Raw genomic sequence first — 17,431 nt, 5'->3', positions numbered from 1 at the left:
GACGGAACAGCCACAGCTCTTGCCTCTGGAATTCCACTGCTAGGAGCAGAATCCATGGAGAAAGCGTTTTCGCCTGTGGCGCCGTTTTCTTGTGGTCGTGGATGCTTACGTGCGGGGTGCCCCGAGTCACCGTGCGTGGAGGGAGTCACGGCGCTGAGGGCTGGATCGTCACTCCTGAAGCAGCCCCTCAGACCGCCGTTCTGGACAGAAGCGAAGTACGTTTGGGGTCTCCCTTCCTGGGAGCACAAGGCTGCTTGCGTGCAGCGGCCACGGCGGGCAGGTGCGGGCGCGCACAGGTGTGAGTCCCGCCTGTGCCTTGCCGCGGTTCCGCGTCCCGCCGTCCACCGCTGCCGCCCCGAACACGCGTTCTGGTCCTCCCGCCCAAGCCACTGCGCACAGAGCCCAGAGCAGTCAGCTTGTGGATGAGCTGACGGCTCCAGAAATGCTAATTCTTACTTGAGTACGGTAAACAAACAAATTGGAAGAAATAAGGCTTCATTAAAAACCAAAAAATCAGAGCACCTCCGTCTTTTGTTTTGCCTTTTGCTTGTCAAGTCAGTCCCCTTCAAAAGCAGCAGCAGCCTTGCGTTGAGCGCGGGGTTCTCCGGAGTCCTGGGCCGCCCCACCCCAGCCTCCGCGGCTGCAAGTCACTGACGTTGGTGGCCCTGTGTTGCCGACCCTTCGAGGGGACTTCGAGGGGACAGGCCGGGCGGAGCGCGTCCCCCAGACAGGGCTGCGGGGAGGTGTTGCACGTGTCCTCGCTGGCCCTAGTGCCTTCCCCCCGCAGCGAGCCGGGCTGCCTGTTCTCGCCGCCCCGGCTTCCTCGCTGCCTCCTGTCCGTGAGCACGGAGCCCCCGGTTCCCCGTCTCTCGTACGCGTCTCGGTAAAGTCCTATCCTCTTTCTCCCATAACCTCTTGCAAGTCTTTTTTAGGTTCTTAGCACCATAATTGTGGCATGTGGCTGGTTTGGAGGAATGTTACTGATTTCATGGCTTTGATTTTTTTTTTTATCCAATATTTTTCATCCCAGGGGTTTCTAGGTCTGTTTCTAGACCCTGTTTTTACAAGGAAAGCCTGTTTTGTTTCTTTCCAGGGGGTCTATTTCCTGCCTTTCCTTGCCTCGGGGTGTTAGCTGGATCCCCCGGCAGCATGGTAGGGCTCCTGGCTCACCCCCGACATTAAAGGGATGTTTATCCTTTCACCGTTCCCTCTGACGGTTGCTGGGAGATCTCGTAGGACTTAGATCAAGGAGGGGCCTTGTCATCTGGTGCGTCTGGATGTTTCTGTCAGTCATGAGTGGCTGCTAAGTTTTAACACATGACTTTTTATCCTGTGATTTTGAAATTATCTTTTCTCAGATTGTTAGTGGGTTTTTAAGTCGAAGCCGGCAGAGGGTGGAGCCGAGCCCACTGTTCGGCTTTGGGGCACCCTCGTCCGTCCCCAAACGTCCCTGCGCGTTTGCTGCGCGTCGTGTGGTCCCAGCCCTGCCGGTGCACAGCTGTCTTCGAGTTTGCCATTCCAGCTTGTGTGCGCGTTTGGTGTTGTGTCTGGATGTGCGCTGACTCACCCCAGTGAGTTCTGCTGCGGGCCCTTTCGCTCGCCCTCTTCCCGTGCCGCGTGGGGGAAGCAAGACTGAAATACGGTAGAAGCCCGGGAGTGGCGCCGCGCAGCGCGGGTGGCCGGCCTCTGCGGCGCGTTTCAGTGTTACACCAGCCTCACGTTCCTGCGGGACGCTGGATTTTAAGCTCAGTGCTGAATTTGTCCTTTATCACATTAAGAATCCCCTTTTTCGGGACGCCTGGGTGGCTCAGTTGGTTAAGCAGCTGCCTTCGGCTCAGGTCATGATCCCAGCGTCCTGCCTCTGTCTGCCTCTCTGCCTACTTGTGATCTCTCTCTGACAAATAAATAAATAAAATCTTTAAAAAAAAAAAAAAAAGAATCCCCTTTTTCATATGCTCCGTGGCTGGTGGTGGTGTGTGTGGCACCAAACAGTGAATCCAGTGGACGTCCTTTCTGGCGCTGACGGCTCCGTGGTCTGGCGCCATGCTGTGGTCCGGGGGCCGCGCTGTGGATCTGGGGGGCATGGTGTGGATCGGGGGGGCACGGTGTGGCCCGGGGTTGCCGGGAGGGTGCTCAGGCGCAGCACTGGGACGGCAGAGAGCGCTGGAGAACGCAAGCTGTCAGCCCGTTTATCATCTTTGTCCGTCTGCTGTCCTCAGGCACTTTTAAACCAGCTCAGAGCCGTGTTTGACCAGATCATTGAGCTTCAGAACACGCAGGACGCCATATACAGAGCCGCGCTCGGGGAGCTGCAGAGACGACTGCAGTTCGAAGAGAAGAGGAAGCAGCGTGAAGTCGAGGTGCGGCTTTTCCACCAGGGGCTTTTCGGTTTGAGTAAGGAGCTTATGGCCAGCGGCCTCACGAGCACAAGTAGTTTCCCGGCTGGAATGGTCCTGGAGATGGTGCGCACGCCTCCTTTGAGAGTCCTGAGCAGGCTCTGACTGTTCCAGGCGCGGCGGTCACCCTCGCTGTCACCCTGTGTGACCTGAGGACAGCCTCAGGTCACTCACTTACTCCCGTGAGTAAGCCTGCGGCTGCTGCCGTCCACGGGCACGGGTGGTTCTGCAGACGGGCCCCAGCTCTGCTCGCCGGGTCACCTGGCCGGCGGACACACACGGACACGTGGCAGCCCGAGCGCCACACTGCGGCTGCTGTCAGTGACCTTGTGGAATCCGTGACCTCGGGCTGTTGAAGATGTCCCCACCATGGTTCTCTGCTTCCTTTTTTCTTTTCTCTTAGGTTCATAATGATGTTTCCAGTTCAAGGTTAGGGTTAAAGGGACTTCATTTTCCTTATCTTCTACCCTGGAAGTCCTGGTTTTGAATGTTAGCAGGCGGTCGGGCACTTGCTGTCTGACAGCCCCTCTCCCGGGGCACACGGACGTGCACACAGCTGTCTCCACGGCGGGCCGCAGCAGGCTGCCAGTGGGGCGCACCGTCCTGGTGCACCTCGGAGTCCGGGTTCTAGCGCACTTGACGTGGTTCTGACTCCCTGGACAGTGCTCCCCTGCTCAGTAGGCAAATTAATTGGTTTTAGTTTTGCTTTTAACTTAGAAAACAAAATTGAATTTGATCTTGTAAAGTAGTTACCTGGTTCTGCAGTCAAATCTATGACGCAGATCTTTGCTGCTTTCTGCTCTGTGCCAGTCTGTGTCTTGCAGCCCAAAGACAATGTCACCGAGTTGGGATGTATCAAAGGATGGGACGTTACAGATAAGCTTTGGCTCGTCCCATAATTACAAAGTTCATGTATCGTTCTGATGAAAATGTTGTAAGTCTCCACATTCACAAACTACCGGAGAAAATCACGCGATCTCTCAGTGGATGGGTAAGATCATTGGACACTGAGCAGAGTCTGATAGGTTTGTTTAGAAGGCCCGAGTCAAAACCTGATGCCTAATGGCGCTGTCTTGGGACTGAGACCCAGGCCAGTCGCTCCCCGTTCAGCACAGCTGTGGCCGTGGCCGTGGCCGTGGAGGCCCGCCCTTGCTGGCCGCTGAGACGAAGAAATGCAGGTGCGCACACGCAAGCGAGCAGTTTCGTTCTTTCTTTTCTTTGGGGGTGGGGGGGGCAAAAGTCATGGTTGTGGATATAGAAAGTCTAAAATAATCTTTAAGTAAATTAATAGAACTAATAAATGACTTTATCAAGGTAGCTTAAAACAAGGTCATTATGCAGAAATCACTTCTATTTTTTTCAGCCACAAACAAAATAAAACTTTTAAAAATGCCTTTAAAAGAGCATTAAAGTGTACCGAAGTATGGGTAAGGCCCGGTTCAGGAAACTGTGAAACAGGACTCGGCGGCGGATGGTCCTGGGGCCGGGCCTGGCCTCCCACGTGTCTCCGGAGGTGGGGTGTGATGGGGGCGGCCGTGCCAGTGATGTCCACGCTGTCCGTGGCGGCTCGTGTGCTGTGTGGGTGCGCTGAGTAGCAGCAGAGATCACGTGGCACCCGGAGCCCACAACGGAGCTCCCTGGCCCCTCAGGCCACGTCGCAGGGGTGGCAGAAGGCCCCGCAGTAGGCAGAGGCGTAGACTGTGTTCACGGGAACTCACAGATTCAGTGCAGTCCCAGGTCTAATCCCCAGCAGTTTCGGGGTTTTTTGTGGGTGTAATTTTTGGGGGGAGGGGTAGAAAATGATAATTCTAAAATTTATGTGGAAATACAAGGGTGCGGCTGGCAGGGAGGAGAATCTTGGACAAGAGTAAGCGAGGTGGTCGAGCATACAGACACCCCCAAGATTTCCGAAAGCACGGTAGTGAGAGCGGTGGCGTTGGCCCAGGCAAGGACAGTCGGACGCAGAGTAACATCCAGAAAAAGCCCCACACATTCTGGGTCAGTTGTTCTCGACTGAGAACAGCGGGGAACGGAGCACTGGTAAATGGTGTTAGGCGGCTGTCTCGACCCTGCCTTGCACACAGTGAGGTGGGCTGTGGATCTGAACGGGAAGGATAAAATGCTTCAGCTTCCAGAGGGTGCCAGAAGGAATAGCTGTAAAAGAAGTAAAAGTGTTATCATTGTGTCAACGACGAGATAACGCTGTTGATAAAAAGACAAGAATCCCGTGCTGATCCCTGTATAGGCTGGTGGAAAAGGCATTTAGACTCACCATTCGTTAAGAACCGTCCTAAAAATCGAAGTAGACGTCTCTCCGGTACAGGAAGACCGACTGTGCTCGGAGACGTGGCCAGCAGCTTTCCCACCGAGGTCAAGGGTGCACGGGTTCCGGTACTTGGAACCATCTGGTTCTGCTTTCACGTGGCAGGTCTGTGTTAGAAACCGTCGACGGTGACGGAGAGACACAAGGCTTCGCTTTTAGGAACTAAGCCTGGTTAGCTTGTGACAAACAATGGAAAGTGCTACGTGTTGTGGAGCGTGGTGCTGTAGTTGTTACTGCAAGGACGGGGTTCTCTGTGCTCTGTGTGTTGATACGGAGGGTCTCTGGGGGATCTTACTAACCGGAAGGAGGAAGCGAGAGCACAGCTGGGCGTCAGCAGACTCTGGTGAAAGCGGCGGGTGGCACGGAGGGCGCGGACAGCACCGTATCCCCACGCTCTCCCTCCAGGCCAGTCCCGCCCTGGCAGCGTCTGGTGCCCGGATTTTAATGTCCTCTGGTCCTTCCGATTCCTCAGGGCCGGTGGGGAGTGACAGCTGCGGAGGAGGAGGAGGAGAACACGAGGATTCGAGAATTCCGAGAATCCATCCCGAGGATGTGCTCGCAGCTGCGGATTCTGACACACTTCTACCAGGTGCCCGTGGGCGCGGCGGCACGGGGCCCGCCTCACGCCGCCGTTTTTCCGCGGTTCACCCTTCTCTCAGGATGGAGGAGGAGGAGTCGTTTCAGTGCACCCACCACCCACGGCAGTGCCCGTCTCGGCTGTGACCTTCCCAGGGATCCTGGGCCGTCCCGGGCCGGTTCTGGTCTTGTGGGCGGCGAGTGCCAGCCCCGCAGGGGCCGGGCCGAGCTGTGCTGCCTCAGCGGCCCGTGGAAGCCCGGGGTGAGGCCGGAGGGCACGTAGGTGTGCAGGAGCGTCTGCGGGGGCTTCGCTCGGCCGCGTCCCTGCGGCTGGGGGAGGAGCAGGTGGAGGGTGTGCTGTGCTTCTGTGGCCCGGTTCAGTGACGCGCGTACGGGCGAGAAGATTTTACGAAGAGTTTTACATTTGGCTGTTGGTAACGGATGACACAAGCACGGACGTTGAAACCTTTAGCAATGACGTTTCTGGGCGCTGATGTCTGCATGTGGGTCGGGATTTAGAACGAAGCTGCGTCCCTGTTCCGCAGCGTGTGGTCTGCTTCCCCGCTGCTCTCCCCACGGCTGTCTGCAGCGCACCGGGGCATGGCGGGCGCGGCCCCTGTCGCAGGCGCGGCCCCTGTCGCAGGCGCCCTTCTCTCACACAAGCTACCGCAGCACCTTTCCGAAATGCTTCCTAAATGGCGGCAAAGACAGGATTTCATTGAGTGCAGAAACACCGCACGGGTGTTTCAGTAACGGAAGAGCTGCCGGACCCCATGTCGTAGACGCCATCTGGGTCCCCGTTTCTTACAGCGGGAGCATAACGGTTCTTTCCACACTCTTGGCCTCCGTGGGGAGTGATCTGTAGCCTAAAATGCATGTCCCTGTGCTCACTTCTGGTGGGGGGGGGGGGTTACACATTCTCCTGAGAGACTTAAGACATTTGTTTTAAAGATTTGATTTATGTGAGAGAGAGACAGAGCACACGAGTGCTGGGGAGGGGCAGAGGGAGAGGGGGAAGCAGACCCCCGCAGAGCAGGGAGCCCAAAGCCGGACTCGATCCCGGGACCCTGAGATCAGGACCCACGCCGAAGGCAGAGGCTTGACGACTGAGCCCCCCAGGTGCCCTGAGAGTTAATACATTTTTGAAAAGTCATCTTAATCTGTATAATCCCAGTTTTACTCAAATTACGGTCTTCATCTTTCTCAGTCATGGCCATTGAGATATCTTTTCCTTAACAGAAATGAAGTCCTTCTCTGTTCTCTTTGACTTCTCCGTGGCTGAAACAGCCCGGGATTAGCAGGGGCCGTCACGTACGGCTCCTGAGCAGTCCTACGCGGAGGGCGCAGCCTGAGCACAGATGCGTTCCCCACAGTTCCTCGTAGCGAGCGTCACGCATCATCACCTGACAGGAAGCCACTGCCTGTATGCTTAGCACTCAGATTCCTTAGGGCCTGTCCCTGAAGCTGTCAGTTTCCCAGAAGGACAAAGGGGATGTCCATGGCACCCTGCCCTGTGCTCGCTCAGGTGCGAGCTCTCTTGTGCAACGTACCCGCGTCCCCGGAGCTTGGAGAGGGACTGAGGTGCTGTTAGGGTTTGGAAGGACTCATGGGTTGTGGTGTTTCAGGGGCAGCGTCTCTACAGATGGGACCTTTTCCAGGTCTGCGGGCAGGGCGACAAGCATCCCCTACTTTGGACAGCCACACACCCTCTGGCTGTGACTCAGGAGCCCGGCAAGGATGGGGTTTGTGCCGGAAGTGCCTCGGCCCTGCGGAGAAGCAGCCGGTGTCTGTCGTGTGCGAGCTGGAGGAAACAGCTGTCATGTCCCCCCGTGTCTCTACAAAGCCCCCCGAGAAGGAGGTGGCTTAGTCACACTCTACCTGGTCTTCAGGACGGCGACTCAGCCCACATCTGCAAGGAGCAGGGGACCCTGTGGTTGTGGGTTAGAGGCGCATCGTTTCTCTCGTTCTCGTTTTGTTTCTGGCAGGGCACTGGGGTTCGGTGCTCTTCAGCTCAAAGAAAGATGAAAAGCGTGGCTCTGGCTTTACGTTGAAAAGGAAAGGAATAGGCCTTTTTTTTTTTTTTAACGTCAGAAGCTTTGCTGTTTTGCTTATTTTTATAGAACTTAGGGCAAAAAGCGTTCTTTCAGGAAAAACTTACTGATTGTGCATTCGTGTCTGTGGACGCAGCTGCCATCGGTGAACCTGGGTTCCTGGGGCAGCCGTCCTCCCTTTGGGGCACCTGCCGCGGTGCGTGTTTCTGTCGGTCGGAAGGAGAAACCAGCCCAGACGAGGCTGCGGCGGCGAGGGGGCGGCGTGTGTCGTGGAGGGCCCCTCCTGAAACGGCTGTTCTCTTTCTCCTTCCCAGGGCATTGTGCAGCAGTTCCTGGTGTTGCTGACGACCAGCTCCGACGAAAGCCTTCGGTTTCTTAGCTTCAGGTTGGACTTCAATGAGCACTATGAAGCCCGAGAGCCGAGACTCCGGGTGTCTCTGGGTTCTCGAGGACGGCGCGGCTCCCACACGTGAACCCCTCCCTGTCCTCGCAGGGAGCTGCACGCGCTGGGACCTGCCTTCCGAGACAGACACGTTCAGATCCTCAAGGCCACTGGCATGTCCCACCCACACGTCCTTCAGTATTTTCGATGGCGTCTGCGGAGTCAGATCCTGTTTCATACAGCGGAGGCCAATGTACTTGTAACGTCACCACTTACCGACGCTGGTTTGCACTATTCAGATTTATTTTTCGAAGTCGTCATAGTAAAGAAACACCACACTTGGTTGAGGCTTCTGAAGCTCTCCGTGATATAACTTATATTTGTCACTTCCTAAGAACTCACAGTTGCGTTTAGAGAAAATTAGAGCGAATGGATGTTCATCAGTTAAGACGGTGATGTCATTGCTATTTTTTTAACCTCCTCTTTAGAGGGAGTTTTTGTTACATAATCTAATTAAATTGAAACAGAATGTCCCTACTAAGAAAATATATAGAGCATTTTATTTTGGTTTGTAGTGTGTAAAATATTAATCTCTGTAAGAACGCTTATTCTTCTTTCAAAGTTTATCTTCTTTCAAAGTTTACATTTTTATATTTAATTTACTCTTTCAGATAACTTCTAAACTAGTGTAGACCTAGTTTAGTGGGGGGGGGGGGGCATGAACCGAACACCCGCGAGCCTCCGTTTCTCCATCTGTCGGCCGAAGTGATGTGTAAATACGATGACTAGAAAGTTAACGAACTATTTTATTTTCAAATTCTGGTAAGCATTGGGAAGAAACTGACTTTAACAATGAAGATTTCCTTTCTCCTTGCCTATTTTTTCACTGTAAATATTTATATACGACTGACCAGATGTGGGGGAAACTGTTTTTTGTAAAAATGTCATATCAAGTCACATAAATCTGCCTTTATGATGTTGCATCAGTGAAACTTTCCGACGGATCCGTTCTTCCTGGAATGAATGCTCTGGGGACACTGAGGTCGCCTGCTAGGTTCGTGGGCCGGGAGGCGCGTCCGGGCACGAATGGTGCCGTGGGTGAGACCTGGGAAATGCCCCGTGCGCAGCCTAGGGGCGGAGCGGAGGGTGGGGGGCACCTGCCGTCAGCTGTTGGCGGTTCCCGTCCAAGTCCCTTTCCGACCAGAGAGGCGGTTCAGAGTCTGGCTCTGCAGAGATGAATCTGTGGTAAAGACTAGAATTTCGTAGGATACCAGGTTAGTTTTAGTTTAAAAATGTGTAAAATTGGAAATTGGACGCATGTATCTCTATCGGACCGTTTCCCAGAAGGGACGGTGTTTTGCGCACGGGTTTCCCCCACCGGCCCCAAGTGGGCGCGCCTGTGCGGACTCCGGCCAGCGCAAGGCCAGGAGAGCAAAGCAGTGACCACCATTAACTTCTGTGGGCGGGGGGGGGGGGGCAGTTTGCACGATTCCAGACCCCGAAGTGACCTGTCTTGGGCTTTTCTTAGGGCGCACCTGGTGGACAGAGGACAGGTGCCAGCAGGCGCCGCCGCCGGGCGCAGGACCAGCACCGAGCTCTCCTGCAGCGCAGGGCCCCTCGGGGCAGGGGCGGAGAGGCTCTTCTGTGGCAGCACGCGGCACCGTGTGGACTTGGGAAAGACGGGTCGCTTCTGTCTCCCTGGGAAGTTTCCCAAGGATTTTCGAGCTTGGAGCCGGTTTTTATTTTCTTTAAAGCACTTCCCCTTTTTAGTCCTCAGTAGAAGCCACTCTGGAAAATGATAATTTGGGACTAAAACGCCATTTGAGCTTAGGAGCCATCATGTAGTAGGTATGATTTGTGGGTTTTGGAGGTGCTGTCTGAGAGGGGCCTCCCAGCGGGGCCAGGACAGCCCTGGCCGCTCTTGGGACAGAGTCGCAGGTCTACCTGACGGAGACCCCCTGGCTACCCAGAGGGCGGTGTGTCCGTGGACGAGGCCTTGCCAGAGCTCGTCTGAGACCCCACTGGAGATGCCCCGTGAATGGGCAGGTCTGTCTTGGGAGTGGGGTCTCAGCGGTGAGGAGTCGGGGCTCCCCACTTGGTGGTTGAGGCGGGAAAGCCTGTTGCAGGGGTGAGTCATCTCTGGAGGCTCTGGTGTGGCTTTGGGGAGAGAGTCATGCTGGCTTTTCCGGTCGTCATGAAGATCAGAGAGCGCTATACGCACCGGGTCCGGCTCTGAGCAGCTCTTCGTAAACGGAGCTCTCGTGTTCCTGGGGACGGGGCACTGCCCGCCTGCCCAGCTCTGCTTTCCTGCCGTCGAGATGCATCTCACTGCCCAGGAAGGTCTGGTACTGTGGCTGCAGCCACAGATCGCCCCTGGCCAGGATTTCCCTCCCTCGAGTCCTACTGGGGTGGCAGGCTGGACTGAAGAGGGGAGGGGAGGGCGCCTCTCGCTCCTGCGTACGTATGTGTCGCCAGCGGAACTCGCGGTGGCATGATCCTCCCAGCCCTGTGGAGAACGTGTCCGGGCTTGATAGGACAGAACGTACAGCCAGCACGAACCTCCCACTTCCTAGGAGGAAAGCACTTTTATCAGATCGCCACGGTCATGCTCAAGGTGGGTCTCAAGGCACAAAGTCTGCGTGACGTGTTGAGTGTTAGCAGTGGAGGTTTGGACCACGGAGCTGGCGGGCGAGCTGGTGGCCCAGGATGAGCGTGGCTCCTCGTGGCTGGGAACGCTGGTGTGAATCCTGTGGCCACCAGCATGAGGACAGGCCTCCTGCCGCCGTCATCCCAGAAGACTTGAGTAGAGCTCCGCGTAGCCGGCGGGGCCTCGGCGGGCAAGAGCACGCCCACCCTGCTCGTGCGTGTTTGCACATGGGAATCGGGAATTAGGAGGTGTGGGGGAATGATCTGGTGCATGAAAGGCACAGCCGCTAGTTCTGTGTTGGTGACTCGGGCGGAGTCGCTTGGGTCTGTGCGGCTGTGACGCCGTCTGGAAGGAGCGATTGTCCTTCTGTGACCCTGCTCCGTTTCAACCACGTCCGCTCTCTGGGCGCTGGCAGGCGGGTAGGTTATAAACAACTTTCCTTCCCTGCGCTGTGGAGGAGACCACTCCGATTTCTGCGTTCCAAGCTCATTTTGCTTCTAGAAAATCGTGTGTTTTCTTTTAGTGCTTTTAAATGTGTTGGCATTTTTAGATCGATGCCTTTACGGTCCCTGAAACTCGTATCTCAGTTCTAGCCCTTTCCTTCCGATACTGCGTGTTTTTCTCTCTTCCTGCGCCCTTTGCCCGTGTGAGTGTCGTTGATGCGTTTCAAGAATGACTCTCGATGTCCTCGTTTCACTATGTGCAGAGCCCATTCTTCCCTTCGTAAATTCCGATTCTGGATTTAATACCTTCCACTTTCGCTTTTGGTTTATTTTTTCCAGATTGAATGCTTATGGAACTTCTTTTCCTTGTGTTTGATGGAATCGTTCTCTGCTTTAGCCCGGGTTACCCCGCAGGTTTCCAGGGGGCGTTTCCCCACGTCATTAGTTCCTGCCTCATCCGTGGCTCTTACCGTCCTCTGACCGTGGATGTGGTTACAGCGCAAATGTCTAGAAAGTTTGCGTTCTTTTTACTCTCAATTTTTTTTTCTGAAAAAGAGGAATAATAGGTAAATACACTGAAATGTGTCAAACCACGTATCGAAAAACAGAACAGCAATGCATGTGGAGAGCAGGACACGAGCGCATAAGGAGGCCCCAGAACACAGTGCCCCGCGCGGCTCTGTGGGTCTCCAGAGCCCGCGGAGCTGCTCTTCCGAGGTACGTTAACTGATGGCTCGGCAGCTGCTTTGGGCAAACCGTTCGGAAAGAAAATCAAGAGCTTTGGCTCCTGCCCCACGAGGAGGCACGTTCCCTTGTGGTTGGCCGTGCGCGCTGTCTCTAGCGTTTGCGAGCGGACGGAGAGCCGTGGGGGCCGGTGTGCGAGTCTGCGGGTGATGCCTTCTTCCCCGTGACCAGGAGACGGGGCAGCGGCAGCGTCCCCGGTAGGCTCACGACGGACGTCCCCAGAGCGGGCTGCTGTGGTCCGCGCACGTCCCTCCTGCCCGCGCTTCCCCGAGTGCCCGCTCACTGCCGGAGTTCTTCCCCGGCGGGGCCGCAGTGGCATCATCTCTGACATCGAGCATGTTTTCCTCGGCTTATCTGCTGTGACACCGTGTCTGTTAAAGTATCTGCCTGTGGCTTTTGGGTTGTTTTCTTACAGTTTTGAGAATTCTTTATATATCCGGATAGAAGTCTCTTATCATACAGGTGATTTGCAAATGTTTTCTCCCAGTTTAAGTCTTTTTAAAAACCTCGAGCCTCCGTCAGGCTCTGTGCTCGAGCGCGTGGGGATTTTATTTCAGGCCGTGGCGTGGGCAGCGTCTTCTGCAGGTGCAGCTCGCAGGGCAGGGCTCCAGGCACACGCGCACCCGTGGAGAGTCAGAGCAAAGCCGTGACTCCTTTCTTGTCATTTTCAGCACAGAGGAAACTCGTCAGAGGAAGCGGTGTCTCTGACTCGCCTGTAGTGAACAGCGTCGCCGCCGCGGGTGTTGTGGTGTTCACTGGTCGCCTGTTTGGAGCTGCCTGTGGGTCGCACGTGGCTGGGAGCACTTGAAATGTGCCTGCGCGGAATGGAGATGTGCTGCAAAGAGTAACACAACGCAAATTCCAAATACTTAGTATGAAAACAGAAATGTAAAATAGCTAAATATTTTTTCATTCCGTTACACATTGAAGTGATACTTTGTGTGTTCGTGTAAATAAAATACTAAAATTAATTTTGCCAGGATTTTTTTGTTTTGTTTTCTTTCTTTTTCCTTTTTTTTTTCTTTTTAGTATTTCCGCTAGAAAATTACAAATTACTTGTGTGTCTCCTGTATATTTCTGTTTCCATTCTAGGATTCTGCTCAGGACACCACAGGGCATTTGGTTGTTACTGTCTCCGCAAGCTCCTTCTGGCTGTGACAGTTTCTCAGGCATTTTTCTATGATCTGGACAGTTTTGAGGAGTACTAGTCGGATGTTTCATAGAACGCCCCTCGGTTGGGTTTTTGCTGATGTGTTTCTCATGATTGGATTGGGATTAGGAGCTATGGGGAGGAAGACCACGGACGTAAAGTGCCTCTCTCCTTCCGTGGAGCCCAGGGAGCACACTGCCAGCGCAGACGCTCACCGTGACTGCCGACCCAGGTCGCCTGGCTGGCTGGGTCCCATCCTGTGCTCTGGAGGAAGCGGCCCCCGTGCGCCCGTTTTAGGGGAGAGGGCCTGCGCTCCATCTCCTTGAGGGGGGAGCAGCTACATCAATTATGGGAAATTCTGCATGGGAGGTTTGTCTCCTATTTCTGGCCAGACATTAGTCACTTTTATTTATCTTCTCAAATGAGAAGCTTTTGTTGTCACTGATTTGCTCTATTGTTTTCTGCTTTATTTTTTATTGATTTCTAGTCTGACCTTTATTATTTCCTTTTTTCTGCTCACTCTGAAGTTCTCTCTTCTTTCTTTTTTTTTTAAGATTTTATTTATTTATTTGACAGAGAGATCACAACTAGGCAGAGAGGCAGACAGAGAGAGGGAAGCAGGCTCCCTGCTGAGCAGAAAGCCATCTATGAAAAACCCACAGCAAATATCAAGAGCTTTGGCTCCTGCCCCACGAGGATGCACATTCCCTTGTGGGTGGCATGTTGTAGGGTAGCTCTATTTTCAACTTTTTGAGGAACCTCCATGCTGTTTTCCAGAGTGGCTGCACCAGCTCACATTCCCACCAAGAGTATAGGAGGGTTCCCCTTTCTCTGCATCCTCGCCGGCATCTGTCATTTCCTGACTTGTTAATTTTAGCCATTCTGACTGGTGTGAGGTGGGATCTCATTGTGGTTTTGATTTGTATTTCCCTGATGCCGAGTGACGTGGAGCACTTTTTCATGTGTCTGTTGGCCATCTGGAGGTCTTCTCTGCAGAAATGTCTGTTCATGTCTTCTGCCCATTTCTTGATTGGATTGTTTGTTCTTTGGGTGTTGAGTTTAGTAAGTTCCTTATAGATTTTGGACACTAGCCCTTTATCTGATATGTCGTTTGCAAATATCTTCTCCCATTCTGTCAGTTGTCTTTTGGTTTTGTTAACTGTTTCCTTTGCTGTGCAGAAGCTTTTGATCCTGATGAAATCCCAATAGTTCATTTCTGTCCTTGTTTCCCTTGCCTTTGGCGATGTTTCTAGGAAGAAGTTGCTGTGGCTGAGGTCGAAGAGGTTGCTGCCTGTGTTCTTCTCAAGTATTTGGATGGATTCCTTTCTCACATTGAGGTCCTTCATCCATTTTGAGTCTATTTTCGTGTGTGGTGTAAGGAAATGGTCCAGTTTCATTTTTCTGCACGTGGCTGTCCAATTTTCCCAGCACCATTTATTGAAGAGACCGTCTTTTTTCCATTGGACATTCTTTCCTGCTTTGTCGAAGATGAGTTGACCATAGAGTTGAGGGTCCATTTCTGGGCTCTCTATTCTGTTCCATTGATCTGTGTGTCTGTTTTTGTGCCAGTACCATACTGTCTTGATGATGACAGCTTTGTAATAGAGCTTGAAGTCTGGAATTGTGATGCCACCCACTTTGGCTTTCTTTTTCAACTTTCCTCTGGCTATTTGGGGTCTTTTCTGGCTCCATATAAATTGTAGAGTTATTTGGTCCATTTCTTTGAAAAAAAAAATTTGATGGTATGTTGATAGGGATTGCTTGAAATGTGTAGATTGCTTTAGATAGCACAGACATTTTCACAACATTTTTTCTTCCAGTCCATGAACATGGAACGTTTTTCCATTTCTTTGTGTTTTCCTCAATTAGTTTCATGAGTACTTCATAGTTTTCTGAGTACAGATTCTTTGCCTCTTTGGTTAGGTTTATTCCTAGGTATCTTATAGTTTTGGGTGCAATTGTAAATGGGATTGACTCCTTAATTTCTCTTTCTTCTGTCTTGTTGTTTTTGTATGGAAATGCAACTGATTTCTGTGCCTTGATTTTATATCCTGACACTTTACTGAATTCCTGTACAAATTCTAGCAGATTTGGAGTGGGGTGTTTCGGGTTTTCCATATCATCTGCAAAGAGTGAGAGTTTGACTTCTTTACCAATTTGGATGCCTTTTATTTCTTTTTGTTGTCTGATTGCTGAGGCTAGGACTTCTAGTACTATGTTGAATAGCAGTGGTGATAGTGGACATACCTGCCGTGTTCCTGACCTTAGCAGAAAATCTCTCAGTTTTTCCCCATTGAGAATGATATTCGCTGTGGGTTTTTCACAGATGGTTTTGATGATATTGAGGTATGTGCCCTCTATCCCTGCACTGTGAAGAGTTTTGATCAGGAAGGGATGTTGTACTTTGTCAAATGCTTTTTCAACGTCTATTGAGAGTATCATATGGTTTTTGTTCTTTCTTTCATTAATGTATTGTATCACATTGATTGATTTGCAGATGTTGAACCAAACTTGCAGCCCTAGAATAAATCCCAATTGGTCGTGGTGAATAATCCCTTTAATGTACTGTTGAATCCTATTGGCTAGTAGTTTGGTGAGAATTTTTGCATCTGTGTTCATCAGGGATATTGGTCTGTAATTCTCTTTTTTGCAGAGGTCTTTGTCTGGTTTAGGGAGCAAGGTAATGCTGGCCTTACAAAATGATTTTTGAAGTTTTCCTTCCATTTCTATTTTTTGGAACAGTTTCAGGAAAATAGTTATTAATTCTTCTTTAAATGTTTGATAGAATTCCCCTGGGAAGCCATCTGACCCTGGGCTCTTATTTGTTGGGAGATTTTTGATGGCTGCTTCAATCTCCTTACTAGTTATGGGTCTGTTCAGGTTTTCTATTTCTTCCTGGCTCAGTGTGGTAGTTTATATGTCTCTAGGAATGCATCCATTTCTTCCAGATTGTCAAATTTGCTGGTGTATGGTTGCTCATAATATGTTCTTATAAATGTTTGTATTTCTTCGGTGTTGGTTGTGATCTCTTCTCTTTCATTCATGATTTTATTTATTTGGGTCCTTTCTCTTTTCTTTTTGGTAAGTCTGGCCAGGGTTTTATGAATCTTATTAATTCTTTCAGAGAACCAGTTCCTAGTTTCGTTGATTTGTTCTACTGCTGTTTTGGTTTTGATTTCATTGATTTCTGCTCTGATCTTTATGATTTCTCTTCTACTGGGTTAGGCTTTCTTTGATGTTCTTTCTCCAGTTCCTTTAGGTGTAGGGTTAGGCTCTGTACTTGAGACCTTTCTTGTTTCTTGAGAAAGGCTTGTATCACTATATACTTTCCTCTCAGGACCACCTTTGCTGTGTCCCACAGATTTTGAACAATTGTGTTTTCATTATCATTTGTTTTCATTAATTTTTTCAATTCTTTTTTTTTTTCAATTTTTATTTATTTGACAGAGATCACAAGTAGGCAGAGAGGCAGGTAGAGGGAGAGGGGAAGCAGGTTCCACGCTGAGCAGAGAGCCCGATGTGGGGCTTGATCCCAGGACCCTGAGACCATAACCTGAGCCAAAGGCAGAGGCTTAACTCACCGAGCCACCCAGGCACCCCTCAATTCTTCTTTAATTTCCTGGTTGACCCATTCATTGTTTAGAAGGATGCTGTTTAGCCTCCATGTATTTGGGTTATTTCCAACTTTCCTCTTGTGGTTGAGCTCTAGCTTCAGAGCATTGTGGTCTGAAAATATGCAGGGAATGATCTCAATCTTTTGGTACCAGCTGAGACCTGATTTGTGACCCAGGATGTGATCTGTTCTGGAGAATGTTCCATGTGTACTAGAGAAGAATGTGTATTCTGTTGCTTTGGGATGGAATGTTCTGAATACATCTGTGATGTCCATCTGGTCCAGTGTGTCATTTAAAGCCTTTATTCCTTGTTGGTCTTTTGCTTGGATGATCTGTCCATTTCAGTGAGGGGGTGTTAACGTCCCCTACTATTACTGTATTATTGTTGATGTGTTTCTTTCATTTTGTTACTAATTGGCTTATATAATTGGCTGCTCCCATGTTAGGGGCATAGATATTTAAAATTGTTAGATCTTCTTCTTGGACAGAATGATATGACATATATGATACAGTGTCTTTCCTCATCTCTTATTGCAGTCTTTGGCTTATAATCGAATGTATCTGACAAAAGGATTGCCCCCCCCAGCTTTCTTCTGATGTCCATTAGCATGGTAAATTGTTTTCCACCCCCTCACTTTATTTTATTTATTTATTGACAGAGATCACAAGTAGGCAGAGAGGACGGCAAAGAGCCCAATGTGGGGCTGCATCCCAGGACCCTGGGATCATGACCTGAGCTGAAGGCAGAGGCTTAACCCACTGAGCCACCCAGACACCCCCACCCCCTCGCTTTAAATCTGGAAGTGTCTTTGGGTCTAAAATGAGTTTCTTGTAGTTAGCATATTGATGGGTTTTGGTTTGTTTTTTTAATCCATTCTGATACCCTGTGTCTTTTGATTGGGGCATTTAGCCCATTTACATTAAGGGTAACTATTGAGAGGTATGAATTTAGTGCCATTCTATTGCCTGTCAGGTGACTGTTACTGCATATTGTCTCTGTTCCTTTCTGGTCTACTACTTTTAGGCTTTCTCTTTGCTTAGAGGACAGCTCTCAATATTTCCTGTAGGACCGGTTTGGTGTTTGCGAATTCTTTTAATTTTTGTT

At 51.2% G+C, this 17,431-nt stretch overlaps 1 protein-coding gene across 2 annotated transcripts in view; it reads left to right on the top strand.

The window, feature by feature from the left end:
* The window catches only part of TUBGCP3 (tubulin gamma complex associated protein 3), a 65,164-nt gene extending 56,444 nt beyond the window's left edge, over positions 1-8,720 (top strand). For both annotated transcript variants that reach the window (XM_046028272.1, XM_046028271.1), the window contains exons 20-22: positions 2,220-2,360; positions 5,192-5,308; positions 7,661-8,720. In XM_046028272.1, the coding sequence (XP_045884228.1) occupies positions 2,220-2,360; positions 5,192-5,308; positions 7,661-7,819 (417 nt within the window). In that variant the 3' untranslated portion in view covers positions 7,820-8,720. The remainder of the gene's footprint in view (positions 1-2,219; positions 2,361-5,191; positions 5,309-7,660) is intronic.
* Positions 8,721-17,431: the final 8,711 nt, after the last annotated feature.

The sequence above is a fragment of the Meles meles genome, chromosome 14, assembly GCF_922984935.1.
Source record: "Meles meles chromosome 14, mMelMel3.1 paternal haplotype, whole genome shotgun sequence".
In the NCBI taxonomy this organism is placed as follows: Eukaryota; Metazoa; Chordata; class Mammalia; order Carnivora; family Mustelidae; genus Meles; species Meles meles.
The sequence above is the reverse complement of the archived record's forward strand: the minus strand, read 5'-3'. Positions and strand labels throughout refer to the sequence as shown.